Below are 26,134 nucleotides of genomic sequence, written 5' to 3' on the forward strand. Positions count from 1 at the left end.
TAACCTCCTCCAGCCCCTACAACCCTCCCTATCTCTGTAACCTCCTCCAGCCCCTATAACCCTCCCTACCTCTGTACCCTCCTCCAGCCCCTACAACCCTCCCTATCTCTGTACCCTCCTCCAGCCCCTACAACCCTCACTGTCTGTGTAACCTCCTCCAGGCCCGACAACACTCCCTATCTCTGTAACCTCCTCCAGCCCCTACAACCCTCCCAATCACTGCAACCTCCTCCAGCCCCTACAACCCTCCCTATCTCTGTAACCTCCTCCAGCCCCTACAACCCGCCCTATCTCTGTAACCTCCTCCAGCCCCTACAACCCTTCCTGTCTCTGTAACATCCTCCAGCCCCTACACCGCTCCCTATCTCTGCAACCTCCTCCAGCCCCTACAACCCGCCCTATCTCTGTAACCTCCTCCAGCACCTACAACCCTCCCTATCTGTGTAACCTCCTCCAGCCCCTACACCCCTCCCTATCTCTGTAACCTCACTCAGCCCCTACAACCCCGCCTATCTCTATAATCTCCTCCAGCCCCTACAACCCTCCCTATCTCTGTAACCTCCTCCAGCCCCTACAACCCTCCCAATCTCTGTAACCTTCTTCAGACCCTACAACCCTCCCTATCTCTGTAACCTCCTCCAGCCCCTACAACCCCGCCTATCTCTATAATCTCCTCCAGCCCCTACAACCCCGCCTATCTCTATAACCTCCTCCAGCCCTTACACCCCTCCCTATCTCTGTAACCTCACTCAGCCCCTACAACCCTCCCTATCTCTGTAACCTCCTCCAGACCCTACAACATTCCCTATCTCTGCAACCTCCTCCAGCCCCTACAACCATCCCTATCTCTGTAACCTCCTCCAGCCCCTACAACCCTCCTTATCTCTGTAAACTCCTCCAGCCCCTACAACCCTCCCAATCACTGCAACATCCTCCAGCCCCTACAACCCTCCCTATCTCTGTAACCTCCTCCAGCCCCTACAACCCTCCCTATCTCTGTAACCTCCTTCAGCCCCTACAACGCTCCTTATCTCTGTAACCTCCTCCAGCCCCTACAACCCTCCCAGTCTCTGCAACCTCTTCCAGCCCCTACAACCCTCGCTATCTCTGTAACATCCTCCAGCCCCTACACCTATCCCTATCTCTGTAACCTTCTTCAGACCCTACAACCCTCCCTATCTTTGTAACCTCCTCCAGCCCCTACACACCTCCCTATCTCTGTACCCTCCTCCAGCACCTACAACCCTCCCTTATCTCTGTAACCTCCTCCAGCCCCTACACCCCTCCCTATCCCTGTAACCTCCTCCAGCCCCTACACCGCTCCCTATCTCTGTAACGTTCTCCAGACCCTACAACCCTCCCTATCTCTGTAACATCCTCCAGCCCTTACAACCCTCCCTATCACTGTACCCTCCTCCAGCCCCTTCAACCCTCCCTATCTCTGTAGCCTCCTCCAGCCCCTTCAACCCTCCTTATCTCTGTAACATCCTCCAACCTCTACAACTCTCATTATCTCTGGAACCTCCTCCAGACCCTACAACCCTCCCTATCTCTGTAACCTCCTCAAGCCCCTACAACCCTCCCTATCTCTGTAAGCTCCTCAAGCCCCTACAACCCTCCCTATCTCTGTAACCTTCTTCAGACCCTACAACCCTCCCTAGCTCTGTAACCTCCTCCAGCCCCTACAACCCTCCCTATCTCTGTAACCTCCTCCAGCCCCTATAACCCTCCCTACCTCTGTACCCTCCTCCAGCCCCTACAACCTTCACTATCTGTGTAACCTCCTCCAGGCCCTACAACCCTCCCTATCTCTGTAACCTCCTCCAGCCCTTACAACCCTCCCTTTCTCTGTAACCTCCTCCAGCCCCAACAACACTCCCTATCTCTGTAACCTCCTGCAGCCCCTACAACCCTCCCTTATCTCTGTAACCTCCTCCAGCCCCTACACCCCTCCCTATCCCTGTAACCTCCTCCAGCCCCTACACCGCTCGCTATCTCTGTAACCTTCTCCAGACCCTACAACCCTCCCTATCTCTGTACCCTCCTCCAGCCCCTTCAACCCTCCTTATCTCTGTAACATCCTCCAACCTCTACAACCCTCCTTATCTCTGTAACCTTCTTCAGACCCTACATCCCTCCCTATCTCTGTAACCTCCTCCAGCCCCTACAACCCTCCCTATCTCTGTAACCTCCTCCAGCCCCTACAACCCTCCCTATCTCTGTAACCTCCTGAAGCCCCTACAACCCTCCCTATCTCTGTAACCTTCTTCAGACCCTACAACCCTCCCTAGCTCTGTAACCTCCTCCAGCCCCTACAACCCTCCCTATCTCTGTAACCTCCTCCAGCCCCTATAACCCTCCCTACCTCTGTACCCTCCTCCAGCCCCTACAATCCTCCCTATCTCTGTACCCTCCTCCAGCCCCTACAACCCTCACTATCTGTGTAACCTCCTCCAGCCCCAACAACCCTCCCTATCTCTGTAACCTCCTGCAGCCCCTACAACCCTCCCTTATCTCTGTAACCTTCTCCAGCCCCTACACCCCTCCCTATCCCTGTAACCTCCTCCAGCCCCTACACCGCTTGCTATCTCTGTAACCTTCTCCAGACCCTACAACCCTCCCTATCTCTGTAGCCTCCTCCAGCCCTTACAACCCTCCCTATCTCTGTACCCTCCTACAGCCCCTTCAACCCTCCTTATCTCTGTAACATCCTCCAACCTCTACAACCCTCCTTATCTCTGTAACCTTCTTCAGACCCTACATCCCTCCCTATCTCTGTAACCTCCTCCAGCCCCTACATCCCTCCCTATCTCTGTAACCTCCTCCAGCCCCTACAACCCTCCCTATCTCTGTAACCTCCTGAAGCCCCTACAACCCTCCCTATCTCTGTAACCTTCTTCAGACCCTACAACCCTCCCTAGCTCTGTAACCTCCTCCAGCCCCTACAACCCTCCCTATCTCTGTAACCTCCTCCAGCCCCTATAACCCTCCCTACCTCTGTACCCTCCTCCAGCCCCTACAATCCTCCCTATCTCTGTACCCTCCTCCAGCCCCTACAACCCTCACTATCTGTGTAACCTCCTCCAGCCCCAACAACCCTCCCTATCTCTGTAACCTCCTGCAGCCCCTACAACCCTCCCTTATCTCTGTAACCTTCTCCAGCCCCTACACCCCTCCCTATCCCTGTAACCTCCTCCAGCCCCTACACCGCTTGCTATCTCTGTAACCTTCTCCAGACCCTACAACCCTCCCTATCTCTGTAGCCTCCTCCAGCCCTTACAACCCTCCCTATCTCTGTACCCTCCTACAGCCCCTTCAACCCTCCTTATCTCTGTAACATCCTCCAACCTCTACAACCCTCCTTATCTCTGTAACCTTCTTCAGACCCTACATCCCTCCCTATCTCTGTAACCTCCTCCAGCCCCTACAACCCTCCCTATCTGTGTAACCTCCTCCAGCCCCTACAACCCTCCCTACCTCTGTACCCTCCTCCAGCCCCTATACCCCTCCCTTATCTCTGTAACCTCCTCCAGTCCCTACACCCCTCCCTATCTCTGTAACCTCCTCCAGCCTCTACACCCATCCTTATCTCTGTAACCTCCTCCAGCCCCTACACCCCTCCCTATCTCTGCAACCTCCTCCAGCCCCTACAACCCTCTCTATCTCTGTAACCTCCTCCAGTCCCCTACACCCCTCCCTATCTCTGCAACCTCCTCCAGCCCCTACAACCCTCCCTATATCTGTAACCTCCTCCAGCCCATACACCCCTCCCTATCCCTGTAACCTCCTCCAGCGCCTACAACCCTCCCTATCTCTGTATCCTCCTCCAGCCCCTACACCCCTCCCTATCTCTGTAACCTCCTCCAGGCCCTACAACCCTCCCTATCTCTGTAACCTCCTCCAGCCCTTACAACCCTTCCTATCTCTGTAACCTCCTCCAGCCCCAACAACACTCCCTATCTCTGCAACCTCCTCCAGCCCCTACAACCCTCTCTATCTCTGTAACCTCCTCCAGTCCCCTACACCCCTCCCTATCTCTGCAACCTCCTCCAGCCCCTACAACCCTCCCTATATCTGTAACCTCCTCCAGCCCATACACCCCTCCCTATCCCTGTAACCTCCTCCAGCCCCTACAACCATCCCTATCTCTGTCACCTCCTCCAGCCCCTACAACCCTTCCTATCTCTGTAACCTTCTCCAGCCCCTACAACCCTCCCGATCTCTGCAACGTCCTCCAGCCCCTACAACCCTCCCTATCTCTGTAACGTCCTCCAGCCCCTACACCCCTCCCTATTTCTGTAACCTTCTTCAGACCCTACAACCTTCCCTATCTCTGTAACCTCCTCCAGCCCCTACAAACCTATCTATCTCTGTAACCTCCTCCAGACCCTACAACCCTCTCTATCTCTGTAACCTCCTCCAGTCCCCTACACCCCTCCCTATCTCTGCAACCTCCTCCAGGTCCTACAACCCTCCATATCTCTGTAACCTCCTCCAGGCCCTACAACCCTCCCTATTTCTGTAACCTCCTCCAGCCGCTACACCCCTCCCTTATCACTGTAACCTCCTCCAGCCCCTACAGCACTCCCTATCCCTGTAACCTCCTCCAGACCCTACACCCCTCCCTATCTCTGTAACCTCCTCCAGTCCCTACAATCCTCCCTATCTCTGTAACCTCCTCCAGCCCCTACACCCCTCCCTATCTCTGTAACCTCACTCAGCCCCTACAACCCTCCCTATCTCTGTAACCTCCTCCAGACCCTACAACCCTCCCTATCTCTGTAACCTCCTCCAGCCCCTACACCCCTCCCTATATCTGTAACCTCCTCCAGCCCCTACGACCCTCCAAGATCTCTGCACTGCTCCAATTCTGCCTCTTGCGCATCCTTGGCTTCTATCACTCCTCCATTAGTGCCTATGGCTTCAGCTGCCTGGTCCCCAAACTCTAGAATTCCCTGTCTAAACCTTTCTGCCTCCCTCTCCCCTTTAAGATTTTCCTGAAAACCTATCCCCCTGATCATTTTAGTCAATTTGTCACTAATATCTCTGTACGTGGCTCAGTGTCAAAACAAAGCTCATGTGAAGCATCAAGTTTCAGGTGCTGTGTAAATGCAAGTTGGTATTGTTTGTTGGGTACAGCCAGAGACTAAAAACAAAATTCCCACAGGAGTCGAGAGCCTTATGTAACACAAATTAAAGTCACAGAGTTTTCTGATCACAAGATAAGGTTAATTGAAGAAACTCTGTGGTACTGTTCTAACTCACTGCCTCCATCACACCCGGTGCTCCAGTGGCCTGTCTTTTTCCCCATGACTTGCCTCTCACACATTCCACAGCTAAATGTTTTGTACTCTCAGGCACTTGCACTTCCCAACCCCCCTCATGATGCTGCTCCCTAACCCCTGGACCACAACCCCAGCCCCATCAGTGCACTGCAAGCTCACCAAACATCTACAACACCTTCTCCACCAATCTTACTGTATACTCAGGCCTGCAAAATACAGCTGTAAGATAAATCAAATTAGAAAATTAGATCCACTACCATCGCTAAATCCCCCACTGCCAACATCCTGGGGGTTACCATTGACCAGAAAGATCATTGAACTGATTAACCATATAAATACTGTGGCTACAAGAGCAGGTCAGAGGCTGGGGATCCTGCAGCGAGTAACTCACCTCCTGACTCCTCAAAGCCTGTCCACCATCTACAAGGCACAAGTCAGGAGTGTGATGGAATACTCCCCACTTGCCTGGATGAGTGCAGCTCCCACAACACTCAAGAAGCTGGACACGATCCAAGACAAAGCAGCCCCGCTTGATTGGCACCCCATCCACAAACATTCACTCCCTCCACCACCGACACACAGTGGCAGCAGTGTGTACCATCTACAAGATGCACTGAAGGAACTCACCAAGGCTTCTTAGACAACACCTTACAAACCCACGATCACTACCATCTAGAAGGACAAGGGCAGCAGACACACGGGGACATGATACTCACCATCCTGACTTGGAAATATATCGGCTGTTTCTTCACTGTCACAGGGTCACAGTGGGTGTACTTACACCACATGGACTGCAGTGGTTCAAGAAGTCAGCTTACCACCACCTACTCAAGGGGCAATTAGGGATGGGCAATAAATGCTGGCCTAACAAGCAATGCCCACATCTCATAAATGGATTAAAAAATAGTAATCATTCAGCTCATGGTGACTGTGCTGCCCCTTTGAAAGAGCCAACCAGTCACTCCCACTCTGCTGTTCTCTCTCCCAAACTCTGCACATCTCCCTTTTCCAGCTCTTGACCAGTTTCCTATGGGAGCTCATTGTTATTAAAGCTGCTTCTACCACAATTATCATTTCAATTATTAATTTAAGCCCATAATACATTAAGTTACAGTCCGATAATGCTCAAATTGACTTATTGAATCATTGTAAATCAGTGTCTCTGATAATATTGTGCGTTGCTTGGGATGTAATTTCATGGCCTCTGATTCACAAAGAGCAATGCCACAGGAGGTCCTGTAAACTGTGACAGCGTCCATGTGTTAAAGGCAGTTAGTCTTTTTGGCTGAGTTAATAATAGAAGTGCCTTGGGTATTGTAGCGGCCCTGAGAATTGAGCTGAGGTCTGTCTGTTTGTGACTGACCCCCTCCTCTTCCTTCTTCAATCCCCCACTCCCTCCCCTTTCCCCATTCTGCTCCCACTCCACTGTCCCCCACCCTCCCCCCTTCCAACCCCATCCCCCTCCCCTCCATTCTCCCATCGCCCTCCCTCCCCCTTCATGCCCCCTACTACCCATCTTCTCCTCCACTCACTCAGCCCCACCCCTCCTTTCCACCTCCCCATCCATTCCCGCCTTCACCCCCCCTGCCCCTCATCCTTCATCTCCCCCTTCCGTTCGTTCCCCTCCACCCCCTCCGCCCCTCCGCTCCCCCCCTCTGCTCCCTCTTCACCTCTGTTCCCTCTTCCCCTCCACTCCCCTCCAGCCCATTGCCCCTTCTACTCCATTCCCTTTCCCCCTCAATTCCAACTCCCCTCCATTTCCCATCCCACTTCTCCACCCCTCCAATCCCCTTTCCCCCTCCTCCCCATCCCTCTCCACTCCTCTTGCCTCAACACTTCTCCATGCACCTCCCCTCAACCCCCTTCTCCCCTCACCCCCTCAAGCCCCTCATCTCCCCCAAATCCATCCACCTCCCACCACCTTCCCTTTGCCCTCTCCCCTTCAACTCACTCCTCCCCCTCAAACTCCTCCACCACACCTTCATCCCTTTCCACCCTTCAATCTCTCCTCCCCTTCACCATGCCCTCCTCCCCACTTCTGATCCCTCCCCTCTTCCCTGTCCCCCTGCCCATCCACCCCTCTGCCCCCTCTCCCCACTTCCCCATCTCCCCCAATCCCCCTTCTCCCCCATCCCTTGTCTCCCCCTCCTTCCCCCCTCTCCTCATCTCCCCATCCCCCTCTTCGTTCCCCACTACTCCCTTCCCCGTCTCTCCCTCCCTGTTACCCCCTTCCCCCCCCCATACCCTCTCTCCATCCCCCTCCCTCCCCTCTGCCCGTTCCCCCCCTTCTCTGTCCCTGTCCCCCTCTCTCCACCTACCTTCTCACCCTCCCTCGTCTCCCTGTCCTCACATTCCTCCTTCTCCCCCTCTCTTGTCCCCCCACTCCCGTCCCCCCTCTTCCCCCATTCTCCTCCCTCGACCCATTTCCCCACCTGTCACCACTGCTCCATCACCCCTACCCTCCCCGCTCCCCCTTGTTATGGGAGGCTGAAGGCAGTTTTACATACAATGCTGGAATTTGAGATAGAGTGGAATTCACACCGGGAATGTGTTACTTGATTAGAAAATGACCTCCAGAGCCATTGTCAGGTTAAAAAAAAATCCCTTCGTTCCCAATCATTAGATAACTAATGAACTTCTCGCATTATCACAAAAGCAAAATACCCCAGATGCTGAAATCGGAAATAAAACCAGGAAATTTTTTTTTATTCATTGATGAGATGTGGGCTTCGCTGGCTGGGCCAGCATTTATTGCCCATCCCTAATTGCCCTTGAGAAGGTGATGTTGAGCTGCCTTCTTGAACCGCTGCGGTCCATGTGGTGTAGGTACACCCACAGTGCTGTTAGGGAGGGAGTTCCAGGATTTTAACCCAGCGACAGTGAAGGAATGGTGATATATTTCCAAGTCAGGATGGTGAGTGACTTGGAGGGGAACTTCCAGGTGGTGGTGTTCCCATGTGTCTGCTGCCCTTGTCCTTTTAGATGGTAGTGGTCATGGGTTTGGAAGATGCTGTCTAAGGAGCCTTGGTGAATTCCTGCAGTGCATCTTGTAGATGGTACACACACGGCTGCTACTGTGCTTCAGTGGTGGAGGGAGTGAATGTTTGTGGATTGGGTGCCAAACAAGCGAGCTGCTTTGTCCTGGATGGTATTGAGCTTCTTGAGTGTTGTGGGAGTTGCACTCATCCAGGCAAGTGGGGAGTATTCCATCACACTCCTGACTTGTACCTTGTAGATGGTGGACAGGCTTTCAGGAGTCAGGAGGTGAGTTACTCTCCGCAGGATTCCTAGCATCTGACCTGCTCTTGTAGCCACAGGATTTATATGGCAAGTCCAGTTCAGTTTCTGATCAATGGTAACCCCCAGAATGTTGATAGTGGGGGATTCAGTGATGGTTTTTTAAAATTGATTCATTCTGGGATGTGGGCATTGTTGGCTAGCCAGCATTTATTGTCCATCCCTAATTGCCCTGGTTCAGAGGGCAATTTGGCTCTTAAATGTCAATTTAAGAGCCAACCACATTGCTGGGGGATGGTAATGCCATTGAATGTCAAGGGGTGATGGTTAGATTCTCTCTTGTTGGAGATGGTCATTGCCTGACGCTTGTGTGGTGTGAATGTTACTTGCCACTTGTCAGCCCAAACCTGGATATTGTCCAGGTCTTGCTGTTTTTGGACATGGACTGCTTAGCATCTGATGAGTCACGAATGGTGCTGAACATTGTGCAATCATCAGCGAACATCCCTACTTCTGACCTTGGGATGGAAGGAAGGTCATTGATGAAGCAGCTGAAGATGGTTGGGCCGAGGACACTTCCCTGAGGAACTCCTGCAGTGATGTCCTAAAGCTAAGAAGATTGACCTCCGACAACCACAAACATCTTCCTTTGTGCTAGGTATAACTCCAACCAGCGGAGAGTTTTTCCCCTGATTCCCACTGAGTCCAGTTTTGCTAGGGCTCCTTGATGCCTTTGACTCGGTCAAATGCTGCCTTGATGTCAAGGGCAGTCACTCTCACCTCACCTCAGGAATTCAGCTCTTTTGTCCATGTTTGAACCAAGGCTGTAATGAGCTCAGGAGCTGAGTGGCCCTGGCGGAACCCAAACTGGGCATCAGTGAGCAGGTTATTGCTAAGCAAGTGCCACTTGATAGCACTGTTGATGACCCCTCCCATCACTTTACTGATGATGGAGAGTAGGCTGATGTGGCGGTAATTGGCTGTGTTGGATTTGTCCTGCTTCTTGTGTACAGGACATACCTGGGCAATTTTCCACATTGCTGGTAGATGCCAGTGTTGTAGCTGCACTGGAACAGCTTGGCTAGGGGCGCAGCAAGTTCTGGAGCACAAGTCTTCAGTACTATTGCTGGAATGTTGTCAGAGCCCATAGCCTTTGCAGTATCCTGTTTCTTGATATCACGTGGAGTGAAACAAATTTGCTGAAGACTGACATCTGTGATGGTGGGGACCTCAGGAAGAGGATGAGATATATAATCCACTGGCACTTCTGGCTGAAGATTGTAGCAAATGCTTCAACCTTATCTTTTGCACTGATGTGCTGGGCTCCCCCATCATTGAGGATGTGGATATTTGTGGACTCTCCTCCTCCAGTGAGTTATTTACTTGTCCACCACCATTCACGACTGGATGTGACAGGACTGCAGAGTTTAGATCTGATCCGTTGGTTGTGGGATCGCTTAGCTCTGTCTATCACCTGCTGCTTATGCTGTTTGGCACACAAGTAATCCTGTGTTATAGCTTCACCAGGTTGACACCTCATTTTTAGGTATGTTTGGTGCTGCTCCTGGCATGCCCTCCTGCACTCTTCATTAAACCAGGGTTGATCCCCTAGCTTGATGGTAATGGTAGAGTGGGGGATATGCTGGGCCATGAGGTTACAGATTGTGTTCGCGTACAATTCTGCTGCTGCTGATGGCCCACAGCGCCTCATGGATGCCCAGTCTTGAGTTGCTAGATCTATTTGCAAACTATCCCATTTAGAACGGTAGTAGTGCCACACAACACGATGGAGGGTATTCTCAATGTGAAGGTGGGACTCTGTTTCCACAATGATTGTGCGGTGATCACTCCTACCGATACTGTCATGGACAGGTGCATGCACAGCAGGTAGGTGGTGAGGTTAAGTATTTTTTCCCTCTTGTTGGTTCCCTCAGCATCTGCTGCAGACCCAGTCTAGCAGCTAGGTCATTTAAGACTCAACCAGCTCGGTCAATAGTGGCACTACCAAACCACTCTTGGTGATGGACATTGAAGTCCTCCCCCCAAAGTACTTCTGCACCCTCAGTGCTTCCTCCAAGTGTTGTTCAACATGGAGGAGCACTGATTCATCAGCTGAGGGAGGGCGGTACGTGTAATCAGCAGAAGGTTTCCTTGCCCATGTTTGACCTGATGCCATGAGACTTCATGGGGTCCGGAGTTGATGTTGAGGATTCCCAGGGCAACTCCCTCCTGACTATACCACTGTGCAGCCATCTCTGCTGGGTCTGTCCTGCACCCTGTGATGGTGATGGTGGTGTCTGGGACATTATCTGTAAGGTTTGATTCCATGAGGATGACCACGTCAGTCTGTTGCTTGACTAGTCTGTGAGACAGCTCTCCCAATTTTGGCACTAGCCCCCAGATGTTAGTAAGGAGGACTTTGCAGGGTTGACAGGGCTCAGTTTGCTGTTTCCAGTGCCTAGGTCAAATCCGGGTGGCCTGTTGGGTTTCATTCTTTATTGACTTGTATTTAGTGGTTTGATAGATCTGAGTGACTTGCTAAGCCATTATGGTCAGATTATTCCGATATTATTGAATTCAAATTCCACCATCTGCTGTGGTGGGATTTGAACACAGGTCTCCAGAGCATTACCCTGGGTCTCTGGATTACTAGCCCAATGACAATACCACAATGCCACCACCTCCCCGATTATCAAGAGAATATTTTCAGTACATGTTACTGAACATCTTCCGTACTCCAAAATTCCAAAGGGTTTTGTCCTCCTGGGTCATATAGGTGAATCATATAGGGTTTCCAGCTCATGCATTGACTGCAGTATACCTCCCGTTTCTGACCTGGGCACAGGGACAGGCAAACTCAACATGTACAAAATCCACCCTGCTTCTGAATCTTGTAGGTTTCAATGAGATCAGCTCTCATTCTTCTAAACCCAAGAGAATTTTGACCCAATTTACTCAGCCTCTCATCATAGGATAGCCCCCTCATCCCAGGGACCAATCCAGTGAACCTTCACTGTACCACCTCCAATGCAATTACATCCTGTCTTAAATATGGAGACCAAAGCTGCACACAGTATTCCAGATGTGGCCTCACCAAACCCCTGTACAATTGTAGCAAAGTGCTTGGCAGCTAATGGAATACTTTTGAAGTGTAGACAGCGTTAGAAGGTAGAATTGAAGAGGATGGACAATAAAGAGATGATCTTGCAGGACCCACTCTCTACATTTGGCACACACACACACACACACACACACACACACACACACACACACACACTCCTCGTAAATTGGTATAATTGACCCTGAGGACCTTTGGTGGATGAACTGTTAAAGTAGACTTGGGCATGTAGTGAGTGATCAGCAACTTGACATTGATTTTTTGTGTTCACACAGTCCTGAAACACCACCGAGCCTCCCAGTTCCTCATCAGACAACGACGTGCAAACGTGATCTTCGAGGAACATAAACAAGGCAGTTTAGAGCGGGAATGCATTGAAGAATTTTGCAACAAGGAGGAAGCTAGGGAAGTATTTGAGAACAATGCGGAAACAGTAAGTACTTCAGCTTCGTGACAATGCAGTGGGACCACACAGTGGGTATCGCATTCAACAGAGGAAGAACATTGTGGGTTCAAGACCCACTCCAGAGACTTGAGCACGAAGTCCAGGTTGACACTTCAGTGTGGCACTGAGGGAGTGCTGCACTGTCGGAGGGTGATTACTGAGAGATTGCTCCACTGTCAGAGGGTCAGTACTGAGGGAGTGCTGCACTGTCGGAGGGTCAGTACTGAGGGTGTGCTGCACTGTCAGAGGGTCAGTACTGAGGGAGTGCTGCACTGTCAGAGGGTCAGTACTGAGGGAGTGCTGCATTGTCAGAGGGTAAGCACTGAAGGAGTGCTGCACTGTCAGAGGGTCAGTACTGAGGGGGTGCCAAACTTTCAGAGGGTCAGTACTGAAGGAGTGCTGTACTATCAGAGGGCAGTGCTGTGCGAGTACTGCACTGTCAGAAGGTCAGTACTGAGGGAATGCTGCACTGTCAGAGGGTCAGTACTGAGGGAGTGCCGCACTGTCAGAGGGTCAGTACTGAGGGAGTGCTGCACTGTCAGAGGGTCAGTACTGAGGGAGTGCCGCACTGTCAGAGGGTCAGTACTGAGGGAGTGCTGCACAGTCAGAGGGTCAGTACTGAGGGAGTGCTGCACTGTCAGAGGGTCAGTACTGAGGGAGTGCTGCACTTTCAGAGGGTCAGTACTGAGGGAGTGCTGCACTGTCAGAGGGTCAATATGGAGGGAGTGCCAAACTTTCAGAGGGTCAGTACTGAAGGAGTGCTGTACTTTCAGAGGATCAGTACTGAGGGAGTGCTGCACTTTCAGAGGGTCAGTACTGAGGGGGTGCTGCACTGTCAGAGGGTCAGTACTGAGGGAGTGCTGCACTGTCAGAGGGTCAGTACTGAGGGAGTGCTGCACTGTCGTAGGTTCAGTACTGAGGGAGCGCTGCACTGTCAGAGGGTCAGTACTGAGGGAGTGCTGCACTGTCAGAGGGTCAGTATTGAGGGAGAGCTGCACTGTCAGAGGGTCAGTACTGAGGGAGTGCTGCACTGTCAGAGGGTCAGTACTGAGGGAGTGCTGCACTGTCAGGGGGTCAGTACTGAGGGAGTGCTGCACTGTCAGAGGGTCAGTACTGAGGGAGTGCTGCATTGTCAGAGGGTAAGCACTGAAGGAGTGCTGCACTGTCAGAGGGTCAGTACTGAGGGGGTGCCAAACTTTCAGAGGGTCAGTACTGAAGGAGTGCTGTACTATCAGAGGGTCAGTGCTGTGCGAGTACTGCACTGTCAGAGGGTCAGGGTCAGTACTGAGGGAGTGCTGCACTGTGAGAGTGTCAGTACTGAGGGAGTGCTGCACTGTCAGATGGTCATCACTGAGGGAATGCTGCATTGTCAGAGGGTCAGTACTGAGGGAGTGCCAAACTTTCAGAGGGTCAGTACTGAAGGAGTGCTGTACTATCAGAGGGTCAGTGCTGTGCGAGTACTGCACTGTCAGAGGGTCAGGGTCAGTACTGAGGGAGTGCTGCACTGTCAGAGGGTCAGGGTCAGAACTGAAGGAGTGCTGCACTGTCAGAAGGTCAGTACTGAGGGAATGCTGCACTGTCAGAGGGTCAGTACTGAGGGAGTGCTGCACTGTCAGAGGGTCAGTACTGAGGGAGTGCTGCACTGTCAGAGGGTCAGTACTGAGGGAGTGCCGCACTGTCAGAGGGTCAGTACTGAGGGAGTGCTGCACAGTCAGAGGGTCAGTACTGAGGGAGTGCCAAACTGTCAGAGGGTCAGTACTGAGGGAGTGCTGCACTTTCAGAGGGTCTTTACTGAGGGAGTGCTGCACTGTCAGAGGGTCAATATGGAGGGAGTGCCAAACTTTCAGAGGGTCAGTACTGAAGGAGTGCTGTACTTTCAGAGGATCAGTACTGAGGGAGTGCTGCACTTTCAGAGGGTCAGTACTGAGGGATTGATGCACTGTCAGAGGGTCAGTACTGAGGGAGTGCTGCACTGTCAGAGGGTCAGTACTGAGGGAGCGCAGCACTCTCGGAGGTACAGTACTGAGGGAGCGCAGCACTGTCAGAGGGTCAGTACTGAGGGAGTGCTGCACTGTCAGAGGGTCAGTATTGAGGGAGAGCTGCACTGTCAGAGGGTCAGTACTGAGGGAGTGCTGCACTGTCAGAGGGTCAGTACTGAGGGAGTGCTGCACTGTCAGGGGGTCAGTACTGAGGGAGTGCTGCACTGTCAGAGGGTCAGTACTGAGGGAGTGCTGCATTGTCAGAGGGTAAGCACTGAAGGAGTGCTGCACTGTCAGAGGGTCAGTACTGAGGGGGTGCCAAACTTTCAGAGGGTCAGTACTGAAGGAGTGCTGTACTATCAGAGGGTCAGTGCTGTGCGAGTACTGCACTGTCAGAGGGTCAGGGTCAGTACTGAGGGAGTGCTGCACTGTGAGAGTGTCAGTACTGAGGGAGTGCTGCACTGTCAGATGGTCATCACTGAGGGAATGCTGCATTGTCAGAGGGTCAGTACTGAGGGAGTGCCAAACTTTCAGAGGGTCAGTACTGAAGGAGTGCTGTACTATCAGAGGGTCAGTGCTGTGCGAGTACTGCACTGTCAGAGGGTCAGGGTCAGTACTGAGGGAGTGCTGCACTGTCAGAGGGTCAGGGTCAGAACTGAAGGAGTGCTGCACTGTCAGAAGGTCAGTACTGAGGTAATGCTGCACTGTCAGAGGGTCAGTACTGAGGGAGTGCTGCACTGTCAGAGGGTCAGTACTGAGGGAGTGCTGCACTGTCAGAGGGTCAGTACTGAGGGAGTGCCGCACTGTCAGAGGGTCAGTACTGAGGGAGTGCTGCACAGTCAGAGGGTCAGTACTGAGGGAGTGCCAAACTGTCAGAGGGTCAGTACTGAGGGAGTGCTGCACTTTCAGAGGGTCTTTACTGAGGGAGTGCTGCACTGTCAGAGGGTCAATATGGAGGGAGTGCCAAACTTTCAGAGGGTCAGTACTGAAGGAGTGCTGTACTTTCAGAGGATCAGTACTGAGGGAGTGCTGCACTTTCAGAGGGTCAGTACTGAGGGAGTGCTGCACTGTCAGAGGGTCAGTACTGAGGGAGTGCTGCACTGTCAGAGGGTCAGTACTGAGGGAGTGCTGCACTGTCGTAGGTTCAGTACTGAGGGAGCGCTGCACTGTCAGAGGGTCAGTACTGAGGGAGTGCTGCACTGTCAGAGGGTCAGTATTGAGGGAGAGCTGCACTGTCAGAGGGTCAGTACTGAGGGAGTGCTGCACTGTCAGAGCGTCAGTACTGAGGGGGTGCTGCACTGTCAGGGGGTCAGTACTGAGGGAGTGCTGCACTGTCGGAGGGTCAGTACTGAGGGAGTGCTGCACTTTCAGAGGGTCAGTACTGAGGGAGTGCTGCACTGTCAGAGGGTCAATATGGAGGGAGTGCCAAACTTTCAGAGGGTCAGTACTGAAGGAGTGCTGTACTTTCAGAGGATCAGTACTGTGCGAGTACTGCACTGTCAGAGGGTCAGTACTGAGGGAGTGCCAAACTTTCAGAGGGTCAGTACTGAAGGAGTGCTGTACTTTCAGAGGATCAGTACTGAGGGAGTGCTGCACTTTCAGAGGGTCAGTACTGAGGGGGTGCTGCACTGTCGTAGGTTCAGTACTGAGGGAGCGCTGCACTGTCAGAGGGTCAGTACTGAGGGAGTGCTGCACTGTCAGAGGGTCAGTACTGAGGGAGTGCTGCACTGTCAGAGGGTCAGTACTGAGGGAGTGCTGCACTGTCAGAGGGTCAGTACTGAGGGAGCGCTGCACTGTCAGAGGGTCAGTACTGAGGGAGTGCTGCACTGTCAGGGGGTCAGTACTGAGGGAGTGCTGCACTGTCAGGGGGTCAGTACTGACGGAGTGCTGCACTGTCAGAGGGTCAGTACTGACGGAGTGCTGCACTGTCGTAGGTTCAGTACTGAGGGAGTGCCGCACTGTCAGAGGGTCAGTACTGACGGAGTGCTGCACTGTCAGAGGGTCAGTACTGACGGAGTGCTGCACTGTCAGGGGGTCAGTACTGACGGAGTGCTGCACTGTCAGGGGGTCAGTACTGAGGGAGTGCTGCACTGTCAGGGGATCAGTACTGACGGAGCGCTGCACTGTCAGAGGGTCAGTACTGAGGGAGTGCTGCACTGTCAGAGGGTCAGTACTGAGGGAGTGCTGCACTGTCAGGGGGTCAGTACTGACGGAGTGCTGCACTGTCAGGGGGTCAGTACTGAGGGAGTGCTACATGTGAGTGGCCTCGGATCGATAGTTAAACCGATGTCCCAATCTTCCCCCTTCGATGAATGCAAAAGATCTAATGATGCTATTTTGAAGGAGGTCAGGATCATTCTCCCAGATGTGATGGGCTCGATCTTTATCCCTCAATCAACATCAACAAAGCAGGTTTTTTGTCCTTTTGTCTGTGTTGTTTTTTGGGAGTTTGCCATGTGCAGATTGGCTGCCATAGTTCCTACATTGCGGATGTGACGAAATCTCAAAAGACCTTGTTAACTGTTAAGTGTTTTGCGATGTGCTGATGTTGGGAAAGGTTGGAGGGATTGAGGGTGGGGTAGCGCAACTAAATCCAGGTTCTAATGATTTTGACATGTTCCATTTGTTTTGAAAGGAGGTGTGTTGGATGTTACTGGGGGTAGGGAGGAGGTGTTTTGGAAACCCTCTCCGAAGTGAACACCTAATGTTATATTTCTGCAGCCTCCCCGGTGTCCGGGATGTATCCTGACTGATCACTCCCCTGGGGTGAGCTTTTCTCCCCCCCCACCCTCCCCCCTCCACCCCCGCCTCACACACCAGTAGCGATTGGGGGTCGATTGTCAAGTGGTTTCCTGTCAGGCTTACAGAACAAACTCTCCGTTGTTCTCTCTGAGGTTCTGACAGTCCGGCCTGTCACTGGGTTTAACTTCGTGATGGCCATTATTGTTTTAATTGTCCTCACAGAGTAAGAGCCCAGCACATATTGGTGGATATTAAAAAGGTGTCATCAGTGAGTGACACATCAGATCTCTGTCTCTGTGCTGGGGACTGGGAAACAGAGGCTCAGGCTGGTGTTGATTCCGCTCCGAGGAATGTTATCCCTGAAACCTGTCTTTCTTTCTTTCCACAGAATTACTTTTACCCCAGGTACCTTGGTAAGTTTGACTTCCCAGGCTGTGCATTTTACCTTTTGCTTTAGACATGGTTATTGCAGAATAAGCAGAGACGTCTAGATCAGGCTGTAGGAACAGGAGGAGGCCATTCAGTTATATCATTGCTGATCTGTATCTTAACTGCATTCACCCGCCTTGGTTCTGTAATCTTAATCCCTTTACCCAACAAAAATCTATCAATCTCTTGAAATTTTTAATTGACCCCCACCCTCAACAGCTTTCTGGGAGGAGAGAGAGTTCCAGATTTCCACTCCCCTTTGTGTGAAGAAGTGCTTCCTGACATCACCCCTGAACGGCCTGGATCGAATTTTAAGATTCTGGCCCCTTGTTCTGGCCTCCCCCCATCAGAGAAAATAATTTCTATCAACTTCCTCAACTCTTTTGATCACCTGAAACATCTCAATTAGATGCCTCTTAATTCCTTAATCTTCTTTACTCAAGACGTTACAAGCCTAGTCTGTGCAAATTGTTCTGATAATTTAACCCTTTGAGCCCCGGGGCTGTTCTGGTCAATTTGCACTGTACCCCTTCCGAGGTCGGTGTCTCCTTCCTGAGGTACGGTGCCCACAGTTGAACACAGTGGTCACTTTCTCTTACAGTGTCTGTGTGTTTGGCAGCTTTGCTGATTGAAGTGAGTGGGTGATTGGAAGGTTTTCCCAGAATTCCTAGTATTCCCAGAACACTGATTCTCAGCTCCCCAGAGGGAGGGGACCAGACTATGTCACATGACCTGTCAGAAATTTACAGTTTGCTGCCTCATCATATTTTACCCATGCCCTGGCATGGCTTTAGTGGCAGTACCCACCTGCAGGAGCATAGATCATCTGGAGTGTCCTGCAATAGGACACGGATTTACAGGGAATCACTCCCCACTCGCTTTCCCCCTTTTCCCCTCACCTCGATCTACTTCCCTCCCCTCCACCCCCACAACCCCCCCCCCCCCCCCAATGTTCCTAATATGTATCTCATTGTGGAGGGACTTTGCAGTGGGAATGTAAATTTGTCAAAGTGCCCTGGATTTGCAGCAATGGTGTGTTGTAAAGTTCAGCTTGTGTGAATCTACTCGCTAACCAGACCACACAATCTTTCTTACTGGAGCCTTGTTACTGTGAAGCCTCACACTTTCTCCTTGTCCCCCCCTCAGACTGCCTCAGTCTCCACCAGCCACATGTTGCAAACCAGCATCGCTCTTCTAGACGCTCCCCTGCAGACTTGCGGAACTGTGTGACTGGTAGGTTAAAATCAGAGGAATGCCCTTACTGATGGGGTATAAATATATAACTGGGGCTTAAGGTAAGAACAGAATGTGTCTCATCTTCATATTTACAGCTGCAGAATTATTGGCAAACGGAGTGAGTATGGTGAGCATTTTTCTTTTTGTTTAAAAGAAAAGTCATAGCTTAAGACTCAGCCACACAGTGTCGGGCAGGAGTCACTGGAGTCTCGGACCAGGTAGCGCTGGCAAATCCCTACCCTGAAGGCTGTGAGTGAATGAGTATTTTTGATAATCTAGAAGCCCTTTCCATTCATGTAGCCATTTGTTAGCACAGGACTTGAGTATCACTGAAAAGAGAGGCATTATTTGTTGAAGCTTTTTGTCTTGCACTCATCAGGACAATTCACAAGAAAATGCCAATGTCAGGGGAAATAACATATTTAAGCTGTATGAGCAGAGAGTGCTGATTGGTTGGCAAGTGGACTCTGATAGGTAGAGGCATTGCCATGGAGAAGGCACTGTTGATAGTGACTGACAGTTAACTACCAACCAATCAGCACTCACTTCTCATACAGTATAAATATGTTGTTTCCCTGACATTGGTTTTTTTTGTGAATTGTCCTGATGAGTGCAAGATGAAAAGCTTCAACAAAAAAAGTCTCTTTTTTCAGTGATACTCTTTCCATTCCTTATGCCACAATTTCCGACTTTAGTAGATTTTGAGCTCCTAAGCTCAAATGGATGTTAGTTCAGGCCTATAGCCGCAGGGTTATTGGACTTGGCCACATGTGGGATATTTGGAAATTAACTCTCTCTGTATTATCTTCAGATACATTGTTCAAGTTATATAAGCCTTGTAAATGGCACCCATGTCTCATTGGGGAGCACTCCTGTCCCTGTTTTTATGACCCACTCCAGAGACTTGAGGATGAAAATCCTGGTACTGAGGGAGTGCTGCACTGTCGGTGGGTCAGCACTGAGGGAGTGCCAAACTGCCAGAGGGTCAGCACTGAGGGAGTGCTGCACTGTCAGAGGGTCAGTACTGAGGGAGTGCTGCACTGTCGGAGAGTCGGTACTGAGGGAGTGCTGCACTGTCGGAGGGTCGGTACTGAGGGAGTGCTGCACTGTCGGACTGTCAGTACTGAAGGAGTGCTGCACTGTCAGAGAGTCAGCACTGAGGGAGCGCTGCACTGTCAGAGGGTCAGTACTGAGGGAGTGCTGCACTGTCGGAGAGTCGGTACTGAGGGAGTGCTGCACTGTCGGAGGGTCGGTACTGAGGGAGTGCTGCACTGTCGGACTGTCAGTACTGAAGGAGTGCTGCACTGTCAGAGAGTCAGCACTGAGGGAGCGCTGCACTGTCAGAAATGCTGTCCCACGGGTGAGACATTAAATCGAGGCCCCGTCCACCCTCTCAGGTGGATGTAAAGACTCCTATCTCTATCAACTATTAGCAGGGGAGTCCTTTCTGGTGTTTGTAAGATTCAGCCTGCTTCACAGCAGCATGCTTTGAATAAGTACAAGACACATGATGGTGGGGTATACCGAACAGATTTTATTGATGCTGTGTATTGGTGATTGATCTAACCGAGAGGGTTATTTTTCTGTCTTTACCCTTCATGGCCTCCAAATAACTGTTAAAAGCCATGCTCCTTTGTCTACTCTATATTTTACATCAGAGATACATGTCTCAGATAAGACCTCACACAATCAGTGGTTCGGGTTTGGAATGCACATGCCTGGAAATGTGGTGGAGGCAAGTTTGATTGAGGCTTTCAAGAGGACACTAGATGATTATTTGAATAGAAACAAGGTGCAGGGGCACAGGGAAAAGGCAGGGCAATGGCACTAGGTCATAATGCTCATTTGGAGAGCTGGTGCTGACATGAAGGGCCGAATGGCCTCCTTCTGTGCTGTTAACATTCCGTGATTCTATGATGCATGATGTTTCTATTCTTGAATCTTTTGAAAACAGGCTATTTGTGTGAACAGTTGTACTTGTTTACTCCAAAGCTACCTCCATCAAACCAGACTCCCTGACTTAACTGTTCAAGAATCCTTTTAAAGAATAAGCTTTATTAACCATTATCCTTCTGTCCTAGTTAATGGATCCCTCTACCTGGATTTATTGCATTTGTCCACACAATTACACTTGACTCACTCATGGTTGTCATTTATTTCCTTACACAAGCATAGGAAGACAGGTTATATCCGAATACTTCACAATCATCCTGTTACCTTGTAAAACCTGTAGCTCCACCACATAAAGAAGTTCAACTGTTAATCCTTTGAGACTCTTTGATGTCCTGCAGTGCCCTGGACAATATTTAATCCACAGCAAACCACACTAAGAGAGCGTATTAACTGTCAGTCGCCTTGTTTGGTGTTTTGCAGTGTGCCAATTTGCTGCTGTGTTTATCGACACTATAACAGCGGGGCCACACTGAATATGGATGTACTGCTCCTCAGTCCCAATTCTGTTCTTGAAGCAAATGTCACCTGAATGAGTTGAGATGTTGAAAGATGTTTATTTGTCCTGTGAAATAATAACAATCAACCTTTCGGGTTATTTTGATTTGATTGTATTAACTTCTCTTTATCATTGCCTGATGATGAAAAAACTAAATCCAGAAAGAGATCAATTCTCAGATAAAAGCGGAAGCTGGATTTTCCCACAGGGGATGGGAAGCAGGAGGCAAATTTGATTCTAGATCGTGAAGCTGGTGCTGGCAGTGGTTTACCCTGGGTCAGGGACAGGTCTGCCATCCAATGGGGTGGCTAGGATATGGCAGTGGAGGTGGGTCACCTCTGGAGGGGGCAGGATGAAAGGACACCCTGTAAGAGGGTTCTGTAAGTATTCCAAAATCTAAGGCAGTAGAATTGCTGCTTTCAACCATGTTGTCAGCCATTCATTAACAGTCTTCTTGGTAAACACCCCCCCACCCCCAGCAGGTCTTTCTCAAAGCCAGCATCCTAGACAACATTGCTGTGCATCTTTGATATTGCATTTTTAAGGCAACCCTTGTGTGTAGGACATAAAAACACAGGAACTAGGAGCAGGAGTAGGCCATTCGGCCCTTCGAGTCTGCTCTGCCATTCATTATGATCATGGCTGATCATCCAACTCAATAGCCTGCTCCCGCTTTCTCCCCATATCCTTTGATCCCTTTCTCCCCAAGAGCTATATCTAACTCCTTCTTGAAAACATACAATGTTTTGGCCTCAGCTACTTTCTGTGGTAGCAAATTCCACAGGCTCACCGCTCTCTGGGTGAAGAAATTTCTCCTCATCTCAGTCCTAAATTGTCTACCCCGTATACTCAGACTGTGACCCCTGGTTCTGGACTCCCCCACCATCGGGAACATCCTTCCTGCATTTACCCTGTCTAGTCCTGTTAGAATTTTATAGGTTTCTGTGAGATCCTCCCTCATTCTTAATTGATATTATCTCTTCCTATGTACTTACCGCACACGGACCAGCACCAATATGCCGCTTCCTGCCACCTTCAGTAGGCCTTCTGCCCTTCCCTCATGTGTGCTGTTCTAAATAACGTAGTTAGCTCACCGTCTTATACCATGCCACAAAGTTTCATCGAGTTTTCTTCTCTCCTGACTCACTCCAACCTGCCCTAGTCTATGTGAAAGCTGAGGGCTCCTAGAGGGGTGGTCGCCTCCACCAAAGTTCCAAACCTTATGAAAACCAGGCTTATAACAAACCCTTAAGTTGTTTAAATGGCCTGTAAATATGCACGGAGCAGCAGCGAGGCCCCTCGTTCTCCTCCTCCCTCTAGGCAGCTGCTGATGACAGAAGCAGAGCTGGAATTTCTGGCCTTGTGACATGGTGGGTCTGTTCCTGTCCAGACAGGAAAGGCCAGGAAAACCTGGCCTCGGTCCTCTGGAAGATTTGTTCAGTCCACGTTGGGAGATATTCTACAGATTGGGGAATTGGGGTTGGGTAGAGTCCATGATGGGGTAAACTGAGGGTAATCAACACTAACGACAACAACCTTCATTTGTTTAGTGTCTTTTAAATGCAGTAAAATATCCCAAGTCAGTGCACAGGAGTGATTGTCAAACATAATTTGACACTGAGAAGATATCAGGATAGGTGACCGAAAGCTTGTTCAAAGATGTAGTATCCTGGAGTGTCAACGGAGTGGCTGAGAGAGGGAATTCCACATCTTGAGGCATGGCTACCAACAGCGATTAGAACCAGGGATGGTCAAAAGGCCAAAATCAGGGGAGCGCGGAGATCTCGGCTGGAGGAGGTTGCAGAGTCAGGGAGGGACGAGGCCGTTGAAAACAAAGGTGAGAATTGTAAAATCATCAGTGAAAGGAACTGGCTAGTGGGACCAATCCATCTTCTCTCGTTCAATGCCTGTCTATTTAATACTTATTTGCGTGCCTTTGAACGCTCACTTGGAAATACAACCTGGTTTATGGCCTCCTGTTTCACACAGGAATCCCGGACCAGTGCTCCCCTTCACAGTGTAGCCCTGAAGGATCAGTCCTGTGCGTGGACAAAGAGGCGGCTTTCAGCTGTGTCTGCAGGGAAGGATGGTACGGAGACAGGTGTCAGTATGGTATGTCTCAAACAGACCCCTGTCATGAAGAGATATTAATGTCTATTATGTCATTGGTAATTATTTGTAAAACGGAATTGTAGCGGGGGGTCTGTGCTTATGTGTTTGACTGTGTGCCTCTTAGTTGGATTAAAGCCTGCTAGTCTGGGTGCTTTGATGGGTAAGCGGTAAGGAAGTTAAAAGGTAAAGTGTACATTTGCACTTGCAAAAGAGTGGGAGTAAAATCTTGCACCCAGCTGGGAGACGCCAAGCAATGTGTTTATATAACTAATAAAATTAGTGGGATGAAACTGTTATTGTTAGATGATGTGAAGTTAAAAGCCTACAGACACCATGGAAAATTTATTTTCAAAGGGGAAGTTAGGTATAAAGAGGGAAGGGAGATTGTGCGTAAGTCAGAGGCATTTAACATCTAACCAGCCTGTACGCCTCCAACTGTGTCTGCAAAGGAACCATATTGCAAGGAACCTCATTTTGAATTCATAAGGTCAAATGTGTTTTGCCTGGTGTCTGTTTAAAGTCTATGGGTTAGTGTTGCCTTGGTGGAGATTTACCTGGGAGTGATTAATTTGGGGATTTGTTTAAAAGTTATTATGGTAGTAATTTGGAGATGTGTATATGTTTAATTTTTTGTAAATTAATAAATGTTTAATTTAGTTTTATATAAAAAAACCTCTTGAGGCTCGGTGGTCTTATTCCTGAAGTCAGAGCTGCATCTCAAACATACCAGTTGAAATTATAGGTTATGACAGTTGTTCATGTTTCCCTCTGAGGTTTGAACAACTCAGACTTTACCAACTGCTGTGTCATAACATCCCCAAAATTGAATTCATCAGCACTGAAAGACTGAGAATGTTAAAGCCACTTTATTTGTGTCAGTAATGTTCTAATGGTCAGGCTATAGAAATGATTCCAATTGAGATCCAAAAGTGAATTACAGGTCATTAACATGTTCATTTGCAAAGTCATGGCACTACTTTTAACAGGTTTTAGAAGGCGGTACAGAATCACAGATATTTCAGCACAGGAAGAGGCCATTCGGCCCATCAGCCATAGTGTCTGTCCTACCTCTTCAACTACATACAGTTACTGGGATCACATCTCCCTGTCCTGTCCCCCATATTCATCTGCTTTCTTTTCCAAATGCTTCTCCAGTACCTTTTCCAGTTTCCCTTTACATCTCTCCATGTGACCCACCCATTTAATCTGTCTTTGGTCCATTTCATCTCCCTTGAAATGAGTTATGTTCCATTCTTGACCTTTTAGATGGTGCTTCCCTTTCTGTTTCTATTTTCAATGTGACCCTATTTGGATTCTGGTCATTATTTCCCACGTGTTCTCTTATCTTCAGGCCACTACTTATCCGGTTTCATTAGCCAGACCCAGAATCTCATTTGGACATTAGCAGCCAGATTAGGAGAATAGTCTTGCTTTAATAAGGTTATATCCCTCCTTCTCTGTGCTGCCTTTGCCTCTCCTGAGTGTGCAGTAACTGGGAACATCTTATTCCTCTTTGATTCTATCAGTGCTGTAATGTCAAATCCCCTTGATTGAATTCATGCTTCTGATGCACCATCTTATACTTTTGTACATTTGTATATAAACACTGGACATGTTGCACCCCTCAATGTCCTCTTCCACTTCAGTTTTTATATTCCTTTGCTTGCCTCACTTTTAAACGCTCTGCTGTCTGCCCTAAGCAGCATCTCTGTACATGTAGAGACGCCTCCATTTCTTATAAAGCTGTCCCTTGTCACATCTCTTCACGACAAGGACAGTTCCAGATTAATATTCTTCAGCTATCTCGGAAACATTCCATCTCCTGCAATGGATGTGCTGGTCTTCACTCGGACTCAGATACTGGGATAGGACAGCAGGAGGCCATTCAGTCCAACTTGCCTGGGCCACCTCTTTGAAAGAGCGATCCAACTGGTCCCACTCCCCACTGTCCTTTCCCTGTAGTCCTGCAAAATTTTCCCCTCCAACTATTCATCCACTTCCCTTTTGAAAGTTTTCATTGGATCTGCTCCCACTGCCCTGTCAGCCAGCTCACAACAACTCGCTGGGTGAATCATTTCCCCACATGTCGCCTCTGGTTCTTTTCTCTTACAGTCAATCTCATGGCAGACTGCAACATATTGAGGTAAGAAACTGGATGTAGGTTTGCGGTGAAAGGACCATTGATCTATCCTTCAAATATCCGCTTACCTGATTGTCAACCAGAATCTCCATGGAACGATGTCTTTTGTGAGATGTCACCCCGATGCTCAGCAGTGAACAACAGCCTCATCCAGCCTGGGAGCAAAGATTAAACTCTGTTTATTGTCCCTCTATTCGAACCATCTTCACTGCCAGGTTATCACTGGGACATGTGTGAAGAGGATATTCAATTACCCATCAACTTATATTCAATTATAGTGTCAGCTGTAAACTCAGTGGGTAGGATTCTTAACTCCGAATCAGAAGATTGTGGGCATAAATCCAACTCCAGAGGCCTGAGCAAAAAAATGTAAGTCAAGACTGAGAGAGTGCTGCACTGTCAGAGGGTCAGTACTGAGGGAGTGCTGCACTGTCAGAGAGTCAGTGCTGAGGGAGTGCTGCACTGTCAGAGAGTCAGTACTGAGGGAGTGCCGCACTGTCAGAGGGTCAGTACTGAGGGAGTGCTGCACTGTCAGAGAGTCAGTACTGAGGGAGTGCTGCACTGTCAGAGGGTCAGTACTGAGGGAGTGCCGCACTGTCAGAGGGTCAGTACTGAGGGAGTGCTGCACTGTCAGAGGGTCAGTACTGAGGGAGTGCTGCACTGTCAGAGGGTCAGTATTGAGGGAGTGCCACACTGTCAGAGGGTCAGTACTGAGGGAGTGCCGCACTGTCAGAGGGTCAGTGCTGAGGGAGTGCTGCACTGTAGGAGGGTCAGTACTGAGGGATTGCTGCACTGTCGGAGAGTCAGTACTGAGGGAGTGCCGCACTGTCAGAGGGTCAGTACTGAGGGAGTGCCGCACTGTCAGAGGGTCAGTACTGAGGGAGTGCTGCACTGTAGGAGGGTCAGTACTGAGGGATTGCTGCACTGTCGGAGAGTCAGTACTGAAGCAGTGCTGCACTGTC

General features: G+C 50.1%; 1 protein-coding gene across 1 annotated transcript in view; it reads left to right on the forward strand.

Moving 5' to 3' along the window:
- The window catches only part of LOC121283942 (vitamin K-dependent protein S-like), a 54,079-nt gene that overhangs the window by 5,806 nt on the left and 22,139 nt on the right, over nt 1-26,134 (forward strand). Inside the window, exons 2-5 of the mRNA XM_041198737.1 lie at nt 11,916-12,073; nt 17,195-17,219; nt 18,382-18,468; nt 22,910-23,032. Coding sequence (XP_041054671.1) covers nt 11,916-12,073; nt 17,195-17,219; nt 18,382-18,468; nt 22,910-23,032 — 393 coding nt within the window. The remainder of the gene's footprint in view (nt 1-11,915; nt 12,074-17,194; nt 17,220-18,381; nt 18,469-22,909; nt 23,033-26,134) is intronic.

Source organism: Carcharodon carcharias, chromosome 11 (genome assembly GCF_017639515.1).
Source record: "Carcharodon carcharias isolate sCarCar2 chromosome 11, sCarCar2.pri, whole genome shotgun sequence".
Taxonomy (NCBI): Eukaryota; Metazoa; Chordata; class Chondrichthyes; order Lamniformes; family Lamnidae; genus Carcharodon; species Carcharodon carcharias.